At 34.5% G+C, this 20,284-nt stretch overlaps 2 protein-coding genes across 3 annotated transcripts; one reads left to right on the top strand and one right to left on the bottom strand.

Moving 5' to 3' along the window:
* The first annotated feature begins 1,328 nt into the window (after positions 1–1,328).
* LOC142527145 (uncharacterized) lies at positions 1,329–15,797 on the top strand. 2 transcript variants are annotated; one of them, XR_012815408.1, is made up of 19 exons: positions 1,329–1,500; positions 1,829–2,321; positions 4,369–4,460; positions 6,660–6,824; positions 6,910–7,303; positions 8,245–8,363; positions 8,459–8,531; positions 8,605–8,822; positions 8,906–8,950; positions 9,620–9,674; positions 10,117–10,308; positions 10,830–10,930; positions 11,044–11,122; positions 11,729–11,878; positions 12,782–12,910; positions 13,261–13,431; positions 15,227–15,286; positions 15,374–15,532; positions 15,609–15,797. XR_012815408.1 is itself a non-coding variant. In XM_075631871.1 (18 exons), exons 1-18 carry the CDS (start codon positions 1,460–1,462, stop codon positions 15,476–15,478), a joined length of 2,682 nt encoding a protein of 893 aa, XP_075487986.1. In that variant the 5' UTR covers positions 1,329–1,459; the 3' UTR covers positions 15,479–15,797. The 2 variants fall into 2 exon arrangements, 1 of the variants encoding a protein (XP_075487986.1); XM_075631871.1 differs by having other exon boundaries at positions 15,374–15,797.
* On the bottom strand, positions 15,529–18,478 carry LOC142527154 (protein trichome birefringence-like 8). Its single transcript, XM_075631881.1, has 4 exons — positions 18,119–18,478; positions 16,623–17,000; positions 15,987–16,145; positions 15,529–15,865 (listed from the first exon to the last, which is right to left on the bottom strand). The coding sequence occupies exons 1-4, from the start codon at positions 18,460–18,462 to the stop codon at positions 15,529–15,531; spliced, it is 1,218 nt and encodes a 405-aa protein (XP_075487996.1). The 5' UTR covers positions 18,463–18,478.
* Between the last annotated feature and the right edge of the window lie 1,806 nt (positions 18,479–20,284).

Here is a 20,284-nt window from a genome sequence, read left to right as displayed (position 1 = left end):
TATCGTGTTTAAAATATTAATGTCGACCACCAACCTAAATACATATTTAATTCTTTAATTTCTGAGAAACTATATATATTATTATTTTTTAGCATGTGATAAATAAATATTTTTAAATCAAATTTAATAAAACTAATGAGAAATATTTTTTTTAAATCATATCACAAATTAAATTGATTGATATAATAAATGTAAAAGTTTTAATATAGTTTATGTTTTTAATAAATTTTAGTTTCATTTTGAATAAAAATAATAAAAGACATATAATACATAAATTATATTTGGATTAATATAAAAATGAGTTGAATTCAAATTTGAACTAAATAAATTGATATAATCAATGCAAACAATAAATGAAATTATCATTTATTGCAGTACACATATTTCAATAATCATGATATATCTTTCCTTTTTTAGAAATTACATTTTGGCGGGAAATTACTATTTTTGGCCAAAACTCTACTTTTATATATATATAGATATTAAAATATAAAAGTCACAAAATATTTTTATGATATGTTAGAGCTGATATAATCATTAAAATTTTAAAAAATATATAAATATAAACGACTCTATTCGATTAATATAGAGTGCTTTCGTGTTATATAATAGAATATAGTATAGATATATAATGACAAAAAGCGCGTGGAATTCGAAAGGTAAGTTTGACGTGCATGTATTAGGCCATATAACAAGTTATTTTCACAGAAACAAAGTGCGTATATTAGAACAAAAGCTCGTATAATAAATAGTTCCTCGTGGACAATGTGCAAATACGGTAATCTTTCAAGGCAATACCAGAATCAGACAAGAAGAACACATGGCCAGTAATGCCTTCAAGTAATAGAGCCGCATCTAACACCCAAAAAAACGCGCAACAACAGATATATACTCCGGCGACTCAAACCATTATATATTTATGCAAATGAATATGCCGATTTGGATCCTATTTTCTGAAAATAAAAGGGATCAAGAACACATTCTACCAACTACTAAGCTATCAAATAAGAAAATCAATTATCTTATTGGTGCAAATTAACTGACAATCGAACTTCCGATCTTCTGTAGAAAGTTTTTTTTAAAATATCTGTTTATTTAAGTTTTTGCAGGAAAAAGCTCTTATGCCTATGTGCAATTAAATGTTTTACTATCCAAGAAAATATATATTATTCCATCTGAACAATTCACGGCTTGAGATGGGCTTAAGATTAGCCATTTTAATGGGCCATATTCTTATCTAGGCCCGAAAGACTGATGCTACCACGGGTCAGGCCCAATTTATCATGTGATCGAATGGCTTCCCACGTATATATGGGGCCCTGATAGATACAGCTCCCTCTGCGTCATCAACCTTAATCTCAATTTCTGGCCATTTTCCCATATTTTCCCACCATTTCTATTTCAGTCCAGCACTTCGTATTCTGTTTTTACGAGCTGAAGTTGAATTCCAATACGTTCCATGTCAATCAACGCGCACCACCAGAATATTGTCTCTTCCAGGTCATATCTTAATTTTTTGTTCGCATTTTTTTAGGATTAATGTTTCATACAGTTTGGATCAGGTTGTGATTTCTGTAAGTTGGTTTCCCTTGGTTGATTTCTTGCTGTGGAGGTTACTTCTGTGTCGATTATATGAAGATTAAATTGTCTTGTGATGGAAATAATCTGTCTAGTGCTCAGAAATCAGGAGGCAGTGTCGTTGGTTCTTATCAAACTACTTGCTTTGCTAACTATATACGTACTACTTGCTTTACTATTTATATAAGTTCCAGATGAAGTCCTTTGTCATTTCTGGTTGTGGCTCAATCTCTTTGTTTGGCATTTGCAGCTGTTCAAATTCATGGTCTTCAGTCAAACCCATTAGAGCTTATTACATCAATGGAAAAATCTCCGGATTGGATAACCTTATAATTAATCGTTGTTACTCGAGAAGGAAACATCAGAAAAGGATTTTACATGTGGAAAATAGCAAATTCAGTCTTAGCTGCAGGTTCCCAGATTTTAGAAAACATTCTAGTATCTTTCATAAAATAAGAAGGATGGAATGTCTTCTGCCTTCTGCTTCTGCTGATGATGGCGTTACTGTGAATGGAAATTCCCAAGCGAGAACCAGCGATAATCTTGAGGAAATGAGATATAAACTGAATCAGTCCTTGCAGGACGAAGACTACAACACTGGCCTTGTTCAGTTATTACATGATTCTGCAAGGATATTTGAACTTGCTATCAAAGAGCAAAGCTCTTTATCAAAAACATCTTGGTTCTCACCTACTTGGCTTGGTGTAGACAAAAATGCTTGGGCCAAGGTTCTGTCTTATCAGGTTGGTGCAAAATGTAATTGAAACTTATTGAGTTTGTTTATGAAGCCTTCTTTTTCGTATGATTTATTTGTGTGGGGCATGGAATACTGAATACCGCATTTCAACTCTTTGACTGGTTTTGGAAACTCTTTAGTGTTTTCTTCATCGGAAGTTGTATTTTACTAGCATATTCACTGAAGTAGGACACTCTTTATCGAAATACGGTTTAATTTTATTAATGGTATGGTGGCCTTGTTGAGTTGGTACCGGGGGTGCAATTTAGGTACATTTACTGTTTGAACTGTTTCATCACCATCATAACAACATAAAAGGGTATACGATCTAACTCAAAAGGATAATAACCGACACTTGTGTAAATTGGAAAGATATATTTTATATGATAGAAAAACACAACCATTATAGTTTTAGAGGACTATAAATCCAAATTCTAAGATATGCCTTGTTCCTTTTTGACAATTTTTGTCCTTTCTTTAACTGTCTTCTATAAACAGCATTGCTAACTGTAGCTGAGACACTTCTTTTAGCCCAGTAAAACTGTACTCAGGTAGTCAGGCTGTTACCTTAGCATACTATTATTCAATGCTCATCCATTTTTGTTTAATGAAAATGCATTGTTGCTACCCTAGCATACTATTATTCAATGCTAATCCGTTTTTCTTTGATGAAAATGCATTGTTACGGGGATGCATTTAGGAAGGATCATAAATCAACTGATTAAATAGCTAATGGTAGTTTTCTAGCCACTGTCACGAGGAAACCAAGGATTCCTTTAGAAAAGGAAAAATAAATGAACATGTGCCTAATTAGAGTAGCTTATATCTCTGGGTATGTTACAAATTCACCATGATGTACTAATCCATAATCTGCAAGTTATACTGGTTCTGCAGCCCTAAAGAATGTTATTACCTCATATGCAAGGACATGATTGTTTGACTTTGTGAACAGGATCAACTGGAAACAAATGAATAATTGTTGGAAGTGTTTTATCTTCTACGACCAAGGCCTACACAAACAGTCAATGTCGCCGCTTTTCTTGAGCTCATACCACTTCATTTACCCAGTGCTTTAATTTCGTAGTAATGATAATATTGACTTTTGGTATTCAATGGGTTCTGAATCAAATGAATATGTTGGACTAATCGTTGTCGAATCCTGGATTCAGACAATATAATTGGTTACTATCTAAAACATTCACATTATTAACTCTCAAGATGTGGTAGTACATAGCAGTTAAATAATCCATTTTAAGTTTCTTTTAGCATTCCTTTTTGAGCAGACTCATTACAATGTAATGAGGCTTAGAATTTACTGTTCTTTGTGTTTGCTCGTGTATCATACTTTCTTTAAATGATTATATATGTCCACTTGAGAATCGTCCAAGTTTTGAAATTTATCCATTAAAATGTCTTTAGATGAATGAGTAGAATTACTCAAGTTTTCAAGATAAAATTGTGAATTCTCAATTGCTGCACAATGTGAATTCAATTATTGCTTTTGGATCACTTTTCTGATGGTTACTATTGCAAAACTTATCGCCTGTTTCTCAAGATATATTGCATATATTAAAATCGAGAAATGAAAGGTTGTTTTGTTCATTAGATTATTTTGGGAGGGTAAATATATTTACGTGAAAGTAGAGTAGAATCTTCTTATTTTGCTCACTTGTACTATTTTCTGGCTTGTTTGGATTGTTTCTAATATTCTAAAGTTACATATATGACATCCATGTAGTGGTAATCACTTGTCCTCTGGCAGTTATCCAAAGCAAGTGTGAGAACTGGACCTTGCATTCATGCTTTAGAATTTTGTAGATGACGTGTTATTAATTTTGAAAAACTTTCATGTCCAATTTCCATACATTTTAGTTGGGTTTTCTCTGTAAAACTCACATATATGTTTGACGAACGTGTCATTATTATGAACAAGGAGAACATCTATTAAGGGGTTATTATAATTGGCTTTGAAAGTTTGTCAGGAATGTGATTTGTTATTCTTTTTTTGGCATTATTTTTTGTTTAGATTGGCTAAAGATTTATGACTTTTTCAGGCGTCTGTGTATTCACTTCTGTGTGCAGCTAATGAGATTTCATCTCGAGGAGATGGTAGAGACAGAGATATCAATGTATTTGTCCAAAGAAGGTATGAGTTCATTTTATCATAGAGACCATTGTCAGTGCTTTACCCAGATGATGATTTTTCAAAGACTTGTGGCTATTTACTAGCTTTTTAATTACTCATTTAAGTTGTCCTGGGCTAACACTGATTGACCTGGTAGCTTATTGTTTTGGTCCTGCGTTATGGATTGTGTTAGGGACGGTTTACTGGGAAATAATTGAGCTCAGGAATGTTACCTACCTTGAGTGATTTATGTCCTTTCTACCTATGTTCGTGGTGGTGAATTTGAGGCTCGCTGGAGAGAATATCTCTCAATCTCTTAGACGATTCAAGACTCGTTAAAAAGAACTTTTCAATCTTTTTAACAATTATCTTTGAAAAAATTCTAGTTTTTTTATAATTCCAAATCCATTCCGTACATATACAAGTTTTGGATTGAGGTGATCACTCGAAGTCCCAAGAATAAAGACTAGCTAACCTATAATTTGTCTCATGCTTGTGCATATGGGATAATGATGGATGTCCTTATTTGAAAATTAGTAAACTAAAAAATTAAACTAAACAAGCTAGAATCCAATCTGATCAAGTAACTAGGTTCTCTATCCATTATCCTTAAGTTTCCTAGACATGCTGTTAGTAGGCCGGATCTGTGTATAATGTCTCTGACCCCATTGGTGATCATAACACTTATTTTAGGATTTCTTTTTTTTTTTTTTGTGATTAGACAAATAATTTTGAATGGTCAATGATGGAAAAAAAAAATCTTTTTGTTCTTTTTTTCAAGATATATTTTCATGTTAATCTTATGGAAACAATCTGACTTGGTGGCAAAAAGAAAGAAACACCGAATTTAGAAAACTCTGGCATATTTATTATTTCTTCTACTGAGGTAAAAAAGAAAAAATAATGAGTTGATTCACTCTGACCACTTTTTCTTGTTTTTATTTTTTTTTCTTTAGCTGGGTTACTTTTTGGCTTGTGGAATTGTTGCTCTTGGGAGAAACTGTTACGTTGTCCTCCAAATGTGCATTGGCAGCCAAGCATATGATATTTGACCTTAAAATTTTTTATGTTTCACATGGTAAAATGTTCTACTGATTCAAGTAAACAAATGTAGTGTCTGACATTCCTCGTGTTGTTAAATTGCTAAAGGGCCGTGGAGGAGGTAAGAGGACGGAAAACGAGAAATAACGGAGTTAAGGAATAGTCTTTTACTTGATTTAGTAGATAATTACTCTTTCATGTTGCTCACTGAAACTGCATTTAAATAGCAATTAAAACACCAACACCGGAGTACAGTGTTCGATCATATTACCAGATGTGGATCTTGACTTTGCAAATGGTACTTTACTTGAATCTATCGACAACGGTAGATATCAAGGAACTCAACATTCCACTTCTTTGAGAATCTGCCCTTGAGAGATCGCCATTTTTAAAAGAGAATGATAAGGCAATTGGATTCCATTTAACTTGTTCTAAAATGCCAAAAATAGGATGAGTTTCCCTTAAAAAGGGTATGATAGGAAGTGATTGACATGAGTTGTTATATAGTGTTGATTGGTAGCAAGTTGTTGATGAAAAACAGAGTGCAATACACGAGAAGGTCTACATGCCTTTATAAAAATTCTCTCTTATTTTTTTTAATGCCTCTGCTTCCACTGTAAGCATTTGCCAGGCAACTGCTCAACTTTCTTATGCGACTCTCTACGTTTGTATGGATTTGTGCCAGAAAAAAGGTAAGACACCGCTATTATCTTAGCTTGTGCCTTTGCAAGTGCAAAAGAATGCATAGGCTTCTAGACTAATGTTAGTTTACTTCAGCCGTATGTCTCCTCTTGGACCTTTCTACAACTTCCGTAATGTTTATGACCATGCAGCCTTCGATCAATCTAGACCATAAATCAATTATTTAATGAAAAAACTAGAAAGAGGTGAATCTCTCTTATGTTGTCTTCTATAGTTCTGGTTCTTATTAATTCGCTTTTTTCCTTTTTTTTCTGTCTTTGACATAACAGTGATCCCTTGTGTGTTGCAGTTGACCTTGTATATTGCAGAATATTAGTTGAATTTTTATTACATGCTTGATGATAAATGTGATTTGTTTTTGTTTTATTTTGTTCTATTTTTTTTCCTGCAATCCACCAGATTTCAAGGGAGTTAGTTCCTGTCATTTTTATATGTTTATAAAGATAATCTAATGTTTATATTATGGTTATAATGTAGCTTATCTCGTCAATCCGCTCCTTTGGAGAATGTAATTAGAGAGAAGTTGTTAGCCAAACAAGCTGGAGTGTTTGACCGATTTTGGTCAGAGCAAATACCAACTGTGGTGACCAGTTTTGTTGGTTATTTTGAAAAGGATAAGTGCTTTGCTGCTGCTACTACAGTGTAAGTGTGTTTGTATCCAATGAAACCTATATTTATCTATATGAGAACAGTTAAAAGGGTTTATGAGTTTTTAACAACTTTTCAGGTACAGGAAAGACTTGTCCTCAAATTCAGGCAATTCAAGTGACATCTCCCTTCTCATGCTTGCACTTAGTTGCATTGCAGCAATTGCAAAACTTGGACCAACGAAGGTTTCGTGTGCTCAATTCTTTTCCGTTATTCCTGACATAACTGGTAGATTGATGGACATGTTGGTCGAATTTGTTCCTGTTGGCCAAGCTTATTATTCAATCAAGGAAATTGGCCAGCATAGAGAATTTCTTGTTCATTTTGGTCCCCGAGCTGCATCTTGTAGAATGAAAAATGATTTTGATGCTGAAGAGATCATATTTTGGGTGAGTCTAGTACAAAAGCAGCTGCAGCGAGCTATAGATCGGGAGAGAATTTGGTCCAGACTCACTACCTGTGAAAGTATTGAGGTCAGCCTATTCTATATTCCTTGTATTTCGATAATTTTTAAAGTATCTAAAGTTTATGTTTAAGAGTTTGATGCCACACTTGAACAAAGTTTCTCTATCTGAACATGTCATATCCAAGGTTTTTTAAACTATTTGGGAAATTATTTTTGGCTGCCTGCTCTTGTAATGTGCAATTCTCAAAGTTTTTTTATTGCTGTAACTTTTTTCGGCCTTTCTATAGTATAGACTAGGTGCAAACGAATCCCACGAATAGCAAGATTTTAAATACGGCTCGAAAAATATTTGATTCGTAATCGAATTATTGAATTCGATCTGAACTCGAACATGTTCAAACTATTTTTTAAGTTTAAATCAACCCATTTTATTTTGTTTCGTATCTCACGAGTTTAAAATTTTGTTAATATAATATAATTATATAGTAAATAAATATATCGAACTTTTTGAATATTTATTTTCGAGAAATTTCATGAATATCTCGCGAACATGTTTGAATCTTTCCGGTCAAACTTGATCTAGAGCCCAAAATTTTAAAATATTCGAACTTAAAAAATGAGCTCGAGGCCAAATTCGAGCCTTAAAATTCTCTTTTATTCGGCTCAATTTGGTTCGTTTACATCCCAATGTATAAATAGCCTGTGATTGGTTCCTAAAGCATCAAATATGGTTAAGAATTCGATAAGGCTTATATAAAATTTTGGCTATCCCCCCCAGTTTTCAATTGAAATATGATTTCTGTGATGGAGCATACAGCAATTTAGCAACAATCTGGAGATTAAGGCAGAAAATTGAGTCTCATAATTACTTTCGCTGGTTTGCGAGTAGCCTTGTGCCTGTTCTTAGAAAGGTTTTAAGGGAAATTTTTAAACTCCTTTTTTACTTTGAAAAATATGTTTGGTTGTTCCGTTCTGGTATCCTGAACCCATTTTTCTGTCGTATTTCAGGTTTTGGAGAGGGATTTGGCCGTATTTGGGTTCTTCATTGCCTTAGGAAGAAGCACACAGTCATTTCTATTTGCTAACGGTTTTGAAAACATGGATGAACCTATTGAAGGATTAATACGGTGTGCTGAAGCACTCCTTTTCACTTAAAATGTTGATTCATGATTTCATGTGTCTTTACCTTCCCTTTTATCTTTACCTTACCTTCTCGAAACAGATATCTCATTGGTGGCAGTGTTTTATACTATCCTCAGTTGTCAGCAATAAGTTCTTATCAACTTTATGTGGAGGTTAGCATTCATAATAAATCAGAGGGATGATAAGTTGCATGATTCATACAATTTAAGAGAGTCTGTGTTACAGGTTGTGTGTGAAGAGCTGGACTGGCTTCCTTTTTATCCTGGTAGCAGTAGTACCTCCAAACCTACCTTCGGAAACAAACATAAAGACGGTCCACCAAATACCGAAGCTATTCCCGTTGTATTAGATGTATGCTCTCACTGGATCCAGAGCTTTATTAAGTACAGTAAATGGTTAGAGAATCCATCTAACGTTAAGGCAGCGAGATTTCTTTCCAAAGGGTATCCAATATTTTCTTTCCAATTCATTATATGGAATTTCCAATGCTTTGAACAAATAATGTCATATTTGTTCGTTATCTCAGGCACGAGAAGTTAAAAGCATGCATGAAAGAGCTGGGGATACAGAAGTAAGTTAAAGGAGGGAAAGAAATCCTGAGATACTCTCTCTCTCTCTCTCTCTCTCTCTAAATGTGTTGGCGTACTTGAAATAGAAGAAGTTCCGATGTTTTATTTTCTTGCTAACTCTCCAAATACATTCTTGAAGCTTTGCTGTATAGTGGCAAAAACACGTGTCTACTTTGAATGGATTGATGAAAGAACAACAATGTTCATATTGCTCTTGATGTAAGATGTTTAGATTGCTCTCAGAAAACTGCTAAACATCTGGAGAAAGATATCTCTTTGGAAAGACATTGTAAATGGCCATGCTTATACAGATGTCCCTCACAGCATCTATAGCTGGAGCAATAAATCGATTGGCTTGATTGCATCATTCTTTGAAGGACGAATAGATCATATGGATCTTTTTGGCTCAATTGAATTTATACTTTGGTTGCCACTCAAAATAAAACACTTGGAAAGTCATAATTGAAAATTTTGTTATTGTCTCTTACATACGATAGCCAACAATCCCATAGAAAGTTTTGATTGATTTTCGGAATTTATTCGGTTATGGATTAAACTGGCTCCAGTTCATGGCCAAGTTATTTTTTTCACTCTGAAAGGAGGCATGCTTAATGAATCAGTAGTTTGAAGGAAAAATATTATTTTATTAAATTATTGGAATTTATATGCAGAATTGTTGAACGGGATCATTCACCGGTTGATAAGGAGTCTGAATCGTTTGATAAGGTAGTTTGCAATTGTGCTGTCCACGCTCTTTAAAATTGTATTTTTACATTAATATAAACAGTGAAAATTAGAATTTTTGTTTCGTTGTGTTTTGAAGTAAATTCTTTACAATTAAAATTTTAATATGTTGTAAACATCTTGTTGGTGTAAAGGGGTTCACCATTGGAGTGGATCTTAACTTCTTTTGTTCGTAGTTGCTCATTGCACGACTTGAGCTTTTCTGAGTCCTTTTTCCGCGTGTTTTAAAATATGCATTAATTTGAATCACTTCGACATGTAGGAAACTGCTGCTTCTGATAGATTTATGTTTTCATTGTTATTTACTTCACTGACGTGTATAGTTTATTGATTTATGTGTTTGAACCATATTATTTCTACATTTTGGACTTGAACTACAAAAAGTAATTGCGATTATGCTCTGATGTTTTGGATTTTCTCCTAGGCATTGGAGAGCGTCGAAGGAGCTCTTTTACGGCTTGAAGAATTACTCCAGGAGTTGCATTTGTCAAGCTCTAGTTCTGGAAAGGAGCATTTGAAAGCTGCGTGTTCAGACCTTGAAAGGATTCGGAGACTGAAGAAAGAGGCTGAATTTCTTGAGGCATCTTTTAGAGCCAAGGCAGCTTCTCTTCAGCAGGTATATGCTGAAATCCTCTATGGCTGATGGCCCACCAAAACTTTATTTGAATATGGCTATAAATACTTCCCCTGTGCCATATGGTCTGTTTGCCCCAAGAATGGATTGCGCAGTTTGGTTCAGATGGTATATTTTTTGCTTATTTCATGGATCTCGGTTTTGGAACGAAAACTTTTGGATAGAGGCAAAGCCGAAAATTGGGATATTACTTCTTTTGATTAAATGGCTGGTCTATGAATGATGATTGATGTGACATTTCATGCATATTGAAGTGTTAAGAATCGCGAATGCAATTTTTAGTATCATAAAGCTATCAATGTAGAAGAGTCAAGAAAATATTCAGTACCCCGTACTTTGAACTGATTTTCATATTAGTCAATTAATAGGGATATCTTCTTTGTTTGTGAGCTCTCTCAAAGTATTTAGCCTTTCAGTTCATGTAACTTAATTGTCCTTATCATATTGGACCAGTCTTTCAATTTGGTTTGTAAGTTTCCATTTCTTCTGTTTCGATCTACTAGAGTGATGATGTATGTAGCTCTGCAACTTCGACTGATGAGAAGAGGCAGTATTCCAGGGGAAAGGGGAATAATTCTAACAAAGAAATTGATAGGAACAGAAGGTTTGAGACTTCTCAGATAATCTTTCTTATTTTATCCCTTCTTTCAAATTTTTTTGTATTTATGTAAACTTGCTGGATTTTGTGTTAGTATCTTTCTTTTTTTTCCTTGGCAGGTCATATGGATTATGGAATTTCTTTGATGGAAGCCCAGCCAAATCCTCTGATCTGAACTCCTCATCTGCTGATGAAAGTGTATGTCCGACATTGATTTTGCAACTAATCATATATGTGTATATATTCTGCATTTGATTTTATATGACCCCTAGATCTTTTTCAAAGCTGGTGACTAATTTGGAGCCTTTTGTGATTGTTATTTGCCCTGCTGGGTGCTGCAGTTCACCATTTAACTATGATTTTGTCGGCGGTGCATAGATTAGACTTCTGAACCTGTAGATTTTACTTGATCTTTCGTTGGGCCCCAACAGCTGGTTTAATACCAAATAATTTAATGCGCCCTAATGACATATTCTTTTATTTTACAGACACTATGTCCATCATTTTATTTTCCAGGACTAGGTTTAGCCTTGGTATCTTTGTGTGCAAACTGTTTATATTTTCATTTGCTATGTAACTCCACTTTGCATGTACTGAGATCCAGAGCATACCCAAAACGAAATTCGCATATTTTAAAAGCATCTACCTTTAAGAAGTATGAACTATAGTTTGACTACCACTGGCCTACTTATAGCTATAGAAAATATTAAATGACTCATGCTGCTGAATTAAAAGTAATCACGCTTCTCTGGAAAAACTGGTTTGTTAATGATGTCCCAAATTTCTTGTTTGGTTGCACTGCAGATTGATGAGTACTTTGAACAAAATACTGTAAGTAATGACATAGCGGACTCAGAATCCAAAGAAATTCAGCGCTTTGAACTATTACGAAGTGAATTGATGGAACTTGAGAAACGTGTTCAAGAGAGCACCAATCGATGCGTATATGATGAGGTACACATTGATTTTCCTGCCAGGATAATTAATGAGCATGATAGGCTATTTCTAATGGTTATAATCTATGTTCCTAATATCAAAACTTGATGCTACATTATGTCTCTTTTATAACAATAGTGCTTGTTCTCTCCAACTTTTGGGGCAATCAATACTGAGAATTTAAGTCTTCAATTTTTGTTGGTATTAAAAAATAATTGGGTTTGGCTTTCTTTGAAATAATAGAGGGTATTTACTTTTTGATACCTTACAGTTGACTTATTTTATTTGTTATCGAAGCTGTGGTTTCGCTTTGTGACTGGTTGATCAGAGTGGAGTGAGATCTGCTACTTTAGTGCCTACTTAACATAAAAATTAAAACAAAAACAAGAAAATAGCTGATTGTGTGAAAGATACGGCATATGCACTATGATCTTGACAGACTTCTGCTTGAAGCAGTCTGAAGTCTGAACGGCCTTCCAAACTTGTCAAATACTAGGTAGACTGATCTTTATTACCTACTTCTACTTGATGGAAAGCATGTCATCTGTGCCCAAAAACCAAAAGTCCTTAGGTATGTTTTTCGATTGGTTCGTTGTTTCAAGTTTATAGTTTTTTTTAAATGAAAATCAGACAGATTCTCCTGAAAGAGAAAAAAGAACCCTGTTCACAAACCGTGTTTTCTTAGTTCATCATGTGTGTGGCAGATTATAAATGTTTGGTGATGAACTCTTTCTAATTGCCTACATCTTTTGGTCTTGAATTAGTGGCCTGAAGGCCCTATACCAAGCATCTGATATTATGATCTGGTGTAAACTTCATCATTTATCCATCTCTTCCAGTGTGTTGTTAAGATGTTTTTTTATCAACAAGCGTTTAGGTTCCTGGTTTAGTTGATGAGATTCATCAACTGCATTTATCCAGGAGGAAACACAGGTGAAAGATGGCACATTCAGACACAGTAATGATCCTAAAGCTGCTAGAGTGGATCAGGTTCAGAAGAAAGACAGTATCATTAATAAATCACTGGATAAACTGAAAGAAACAAGCATGGTAATTTTATCATCTTCTTGTATATGTGACTGATAAACCTAACCATGCATTTGGTTTGCCTGATTTGCTTATTAAAGGGTCCCTTATTTCTTTTCCTAAAAAAGTCCACAAACATACCCTCTTTACCTGCCTTTCTTGTTATAGTTGTGAGCTGAAATGGTATTTCTGGACTTCAAATCAAATGATGTATTATTGAAATTTCTCAATACTCGTGCTTTTGCCCCAGATTAGGAAACATAATATTGTACGTCAATGGTTTGACAAAACACATTAGGAGATGAATGTTGAGTGCATATGTTCTTCCCTATGCGTGCTGTTTTAGTATAAAAAAGTTTGATGTTCACGAACAGGATGTTCTGCAAGGCACTCAGCTTCTAGCCGTTGATGTTGTTGCTGCCATGGACCTGCTTAGGCGGAGCCTGATAGGGGATGAACTAGCAGAAAAAGAAAAGCAGGCACTCCGAAGGACATTGACTGATTTGGCATCTGTTGTTCCAATTGGTTTTCTTATGCTTCTCCCGGTAAGCAAGGAAGACTTTTTGTTTAATGATGCTCTGTCATGGATCATGCTTGTCTTGTTTTGGTCGATTAAGGTTGGAGATTTATCTGTGTGAATCTACTTGGTCAATAATATCTACGGTATCAGTCTATTTTTGTATTGTTGTGTTTGTGCGTGGGAAAATGTTTGCAAACCGAAAGAATGAGGGGGCTTGGGCGTTGGGAACATATGTTTGAGAAATAGAGCACTTTTGGGGAGGTGGTGGAGATGTTGGGGAGCAGTTATGGAAGAAGATTATTGTGAGCAAATATGAGATGTAATAAAATGGATGAGATACGGGTTTATCAAGAAATGTTACATTCAGAAGTCCATGGAAATTTATTTCTCAAACTTACCCGGCTTTTCATCAATTAGTGAGGGCAGTGGCTAAATAGATGATATTATTAGATTTTGGGAGGATAAATAGTGGGGAGATGATCTTTGGAAGACCTCTATCCATCTTTATTTCAGATTTCTACACTTCATAACAAGCTTATTATTCAGTTCATTAAAGAAGAGGAAGCTCGTTTTTATTTATCATTGGTTTTGCACTTCAGAAGGGATCTGAACAACAAGGAAGTGATTGAGTTGAATTCTTTGTTAGGGTTTTTTTAGATAATATCAGGTTTGATGTAGACAGTGTAGATATAAGGGTTTGAGATGGGATTCTTTAGGGTCTTTCTGATAAATCTTTTTATGAATCTTTCTTCCCGATCATTGACTTTCCTCCATTCCTTTGTCAATTTATTTTGAAAGTACTAGTCTCACGTAAGGTTCAAGTATTCTCGTGGACTATGGGTAAATTGCCAATTTGTGATGTGTTGCAAAAGAGATGGTCTTCATGTGCAATATGAGACTCAGGATCATATGCTTATGCATTGTCCGTTCACGACTAGTATTTGGTCCATATCTCTGGAGGAGTTTGGTTTGGTGTGTGTTGCTCCAAGATCAGCACGTGAATTGTTTGTTTTAGATGTTGGTCGCGATATTGGCAAGGGAGGCAGTGTTTTTTTTTTTGGATTGTGACAGTCCATTGTATCTTTTGGTCAATCTAGCTAAAGCGAATCAACATGATTTTCGATGATACAGAAGAATCGGCAACCTTTTTAACTATTATATTTTATTATCCTCATACAATATTGTTTCTCATAAAAAAATTTGCTCGAGTTAGTTAAATGTATGATTGACCATTCACGGGGCACACAAAGGTTATTCCCTACCATTAAAAAATAAATATTTATTCTCATAGAAAATATAAGCATGGGTATTAAAGGGCGTGTATTTTCAAATAGAATAACTGAGAGCCTCTCTGCTACCTTACATAGATTTCTCTGTACTAGGTCCTCTTGCTCAATCCCCATCTAATATTTGCGTATGGATATCTCTTCCCGGCAATGATTCTCTGCACATCCTATTATAATGATATTATGCACATGATTGGGATGGAAATTCTCCTGTTCCATGGGAAAAAGTGCTTGCCTAATTTTCATTGCTCTTGTTTTTGGGTTTTGAGCAGGATAAGCCTGTGTGATGACAAAGTTTCAGTAGTTTACCCTTTTATAGGCTGCGTAAGGTAAGGGTAAAAATCAATTGGCAAAGGGATTAAGGCAGTCACTTACGTGATTGCAATATGTTCATTTAGGAACTTACCAAGTCAAAACAAAAATTACTTCATGTTTGGTAAACGGTTTACATGGTCGTAGATACAAAGGTCTTTGCTTTCTTCTCCTGGAACTTGATTTCAGATGAGCTGGTGCGCTGATGCATATATACTACAGGTGACGGCAGTTGGTCATGCTGCCATGTTGGCTGCAATTCAAAGATACGCACCAGCATTGGTATGTATAATCGAACCCTCTGATAGTTTCTTTCAATTAGATTGTAGAATCCCAACCTAAGAAAATATTTTATTTGGTCCCTGGCAGATACCTTCCACATACGGACATGACAGGCTGGACCTCTTGAGGAAGGTTGAGAAAGTGAAGGAACTGGAGGAGGAGGCAAGCCTCAATGAAACTTCCGAGGAATAACCAAATTCACCACGCCTTCCGTCCATACCACATCAGACCAGTCGTCTTTTTCATGTAATTGACCTTGTTCTAAATCCCATCTTCGTTAACTCAGCGTATAGAAGCTCATTCCATGTGTCCGGCACTCCAGGTAGGCACCAATGGCTGCAATCTTGTGGAGCATTTTCCGGTGTACCTGGTTCACGATTACTAGATGGGTGTCCATCTTTTCTTAATTCTGTTAAGTACGTGATGTTCAATAAACAGGCCTTTCTTTTTGCACTTTTCATTTGTTCGACTACCTCGTATGTAAATATATTGTTCAATGGCTCAGGTTCCAGCTTTGTGTAGTCTGTTTCTGGCTTTGTACTTGTGTTGCAATATCCACCTTGGTTCCATTCTCCGCCCCTGCAAAAATGACTTGTCATATTCATGTTCTCATAGTTTATTGCCAAGGTTGATATCTGCCCCTTGTATGTATGGACGAAATGACCTTGTAGTAGTAAGTAGAAATTTTTTGACAGTTTACCTGTAATGTACTGGTGAATAGCTGCGTAAGAATACATAACTCTTCTCTGGCTCTAAACTCTGCATCACCCATAACTTCAATGTGTGGAGGGATCTCCGAAAAGCTTCCATCACATCCATTGTCATGTTAACGTGCTCCCCCTCCTGGAAATAAAACCCCCTGATAGGAATAAAAAAATAAATAAGAAACACCAAATGGAATACACATAGCCGTACATTTTGGAACAAGGATTTGAAAGGTTTACAAGTTCGGATGATTGTGCATCTTAGTAACTGGAAATAGGGCGTAAATGAATCAAGTTGACTTGAATATCATTTTGATTGTATTTGAATTTATCGAGCTCAACCGTTTATATAATTTCTTGATAACTGAGAAATTCTAGCTCACGAGCTCAAGTTACGATTTTTTTTTATTATCATTAAAACTCAGTAGTTAAGTTTGCACCAAAAGAGTAGAGTTCAAGCTGGCAACTCCAAGTTGACATGAAGCCAAGTTTAGAGGTTTATTAAGCGGGTTCAAAAATTTTGAGGTCAAGCTTAAATGTGAGAAAAATAGGTTGTATTTGATGAATTCGATTTGTTAGCACCCCTATTAGCTGCATGTGTATAAAATATTTGGTTTTTGTATGTTACGTACGACTTTACTGTTTTATCTTGATTCCACCAATGACCAGCATTGAATATAAGAACATCAGCCCCGACCCATTTCTGAGAAAACCAGTGCAGTTTGTCGATGCGAATCACTCCCCGGACTTCTTTTGATGCATTCTTTGGTGCCCTGGCGATCATTACCAGGTAAGGCAATCTGTAGTATTGCACAGTGAGATTGTATTCTTGGAACTTGATTGAGAGAAATCCATCATGTTTTGTTATTGGACTCCCAGATTCTTCATATACTGTGGATATATTAGAAATTCCATGTGTCAACATGCATATTAGAGACTCCCATTGGTTTCTGCCGATGGAGTCCCCGGCGAAAACTATCCGACTGTTTCGGAAGTCATTTGCATCGAATCTGCAGCATATATGTTTGAATGCAAATTTTGAAATAATGGGACAAATGCATTAGGTTAACTTCAACACACGAGGGAGTAAATCAAAATACAAGAAATGCAATTTTTTTCCCTTTCAAAATTGTATTTCATTATCCTATAAAAAAATCATTCATTTAAATTAAACTGTTTGTCACTCTCTAAAGAAATGTATTTATTATGTTCCAAATTGGTGCACGTGCTATATTAACTTAAAACACATTCAACAACTATTTTAAAAAGCTAATTAACCCATAATACTACGACAAGATATGATATTTTAGAAATTAGGTAAATGCATTAATATGAAATAAAATATATCCAAAGTAGTATTCAAGTAAAAGAATATGTCAAAAGGTAAATAGTGAATTTATAGAATGAAATGCGTAAAGTTTGAAACATATCTTCTATTACGAGAAGAGAAGAGCGGAACAAAATTTAGTTTCAGGTAAGTTTTAAGAGCTTTCACAATAAGGTGAACTAGCGATCAAATATAAAGTTTTTGTTTATTAAAGAGAAAAATATAATTTATTGAAAAAGATGTACAAAATTTAATTTTTTTGTACAGCTAACATCTACCCCGAGTAGCTAGCTATAGTTTCGGTCACTCTTAACAATCCTCGTACGTATCTTCTTTTTTATTATTATTGTTTTTTCTATTTTTGAGCAATTATATCTTGTCTTCAGTAATCTGAGTTCATGGCACCCATTAATTTTTTTACAAAAATATCTTATCAATTTAGATAAATATCTTTTTCATATAATTTACTCATAATTATAAGTTTATAATATTTAAATCCGCTTTTAAAATTCAAATATGCACATTATCTCTATAAATTATATATTTAATATAATTGAATTATCGTTATCCAGATAATAATTAACAATCATAACAAAATTTTGTTAATTAACTTGATCTGTTAATAATCATGATCATGATTCATATTTATACTATATACAAAGGTTGAGACCCTTAGTAGTCCAACTTTGTGATATCAATTAATTTTTACAAAAATACCTTGTCCATTTAAATAAGTAATATTTTTCATTCATTTCTACATATACATATGCATATATACACACACAACACATATATACATACCTTGGAAGATTACAATTTTGGGGTTGCCATCTCCATTTCTGGTAATCCAAATCCTTTCTCCCACTCCTTTGGCATCTGAATCCAGAATCCAAGAAAGGGCAATCTTCATTATATCTTTTCTGGGGCTGAGTTTCATCCCAAACCCACTTCCCATAAGAATAATCACAAGTTTTTCCGGGTATTATTTGGGATAAGAAATCAACATTGAAAAGATACCTGGGCTGCAACGGGATTAGGATTTTGTAGCAGACAATGGGAGTGAGGATGAAGAATACAAATAATATTGGTTGGCTTAGTTCTTTCTTGAACATTGGATGGGATAAAAAGCCTAGTCTTTGTTGCATGGAGGATGGAGAAGAAAGAAAGGATACATGTCGGGTTGAAGATTTCTTTGAAGGATCTATTTTGTTGGAGGGGAAGTGGAGAATTTATGGTTGTCAAAATTTAGATTAATATCTCACAATATTTTTAAATCACGTAATTACGGAAGATGGAAACAAAAATACATATGCTTAAATACGGAAAACTACTCGACTACTAAGGAAAATTAATGTAAATATTGAAGATGGTAAAAACCATCAAATTAACACCTTGAACATATAATATTCTATATATATATAAATTAAGTATTTTTTTCCCAAATTTTTCATTGAATTCGTCGAGATACAAGTCTAATAATCTCCAAAAAATATTTATTCTCAAAATATATAATTTTTTTTTTATAATTATAGAATCCGCAACCATTACTCTATTGGACGTTATTATATTGTCATATTTTTCTACTTGTGGAGTGGTTAAAATAGAAGGTTTGAAAATGTGAGTTTTTGGGTTTTAATTGACTTGTTCAATCTATTAAATATACAAATTACGTATAAGTTTGATTTACATTGGACCCAACAATCACGACACAATAATGGTAGTTTTTACAATAAATGAGAATCAAACATATGACATTGATTCTAATATCAATTATACAACCGATTGTTTGTCGCTTTACCAAAAATTATAGTTAGTGGTAACGTTGTAGCTCAATCTTTGAAACCACACATCAGTCCATGATATCTAATTGTAGAACAAAGCGCTTGTAGCTTTATAACCAACGTTGCAATTCAAATCTTTTAAACCGCGCATCAGTTCAAACGTCAAGTTTCGATTGTTATCCCAACAGAGACAATTATTACATCTATGATACCCCATGGATAGGCCCACTACCACTGGCTCATCCCTAGCCCAATGGAAGACAGGCCTATCAAGGACCATGTATTCTCCTATAAATACCAGGTTTGAGTGTATGATATTCATTCACTATATTACTTTTCAGCAGTACCCTTAGCTGCTCTCCCCATATATCCTCAGTCTCTGACTTGAGCGTCGGAGGGGCTACGTCGAGACATCCTCCCGGCCCCCTTTTAACGGTCTTCTTCGTGATTTCAGGCTCAGGACAAATTCGAAATCTGCGTCTGGGCTAGTGACACTTGCTGGAATCGGACCATAAATTTCCCGTGAATATCAACCTAACACTTCTTATTTTTATGTATTTGTTTGGAAATAATTAAGGGCTAGTTTGCGTATGAAATTCACAAGTTATAAAAATACATTTTACTAATCTCGGTATTTTAACTGTATTTTTGGAAGGAAGAAAAATCACTTTGAAAAACTTATTTCCTTAATATATATTTTGTGAGGAGAAGTTGAAATGGGAATTCATAAATCACATTTTCCGATTACTGAAAATAGTTTTTTGAGCTTTTTTTTAAAAAAATTCCATGTTTTTTTAAAGGAAAAATATTTTTAGTCAGACAGCTTCTGTATCCAAATTCGATCCCAAAGTTTTCTATACAAGAGAAGTAACTGGGAAAAACAAGTCAACCAGAAGGCGACAAATCATGCCAGAAGATATCAAGAATCAAAGGTCTAAAAATTCGACCAGTCGAAGCTCGACAAGCTTGATCGATGAGAGTAGACGAACTTAACTCATTAAGCAGTCGGGAAGTGAAATACATTATACAAAGGGATCATAGTGTTCGAAGTAGATGTGGGTGAAGTACTTTTTCGTTTCCTCGGATCATACCTGGGTTCGTATCTGCTAACTAGTGTACTGGGAGCAAACTTTTATGTTTACATTTTTCATGTACATAAAGTGATAAAATTTTATTAATTATTGAG

The sequence above is a fragment of the Primulina tabacum genome, chromosome 2 (genome assembly GCF_025594145.1).
Source record: "Primulina tabacum isolate GXHZ01 chromosome 2, ASM2559414v2, whole genome shotgun sequence".
Taxonomy (NCBI): Eukaryota; Viridiplantae; Streptophyta; class Magnoliopsida; order Lamiales; family Gesneriaceae; genus Primulina; species Primulina tabacum.
Note: the sequence above shows the minus strand (reverse complement) of the source record. Positions and strands in the feature narration are given on the sequence as shown.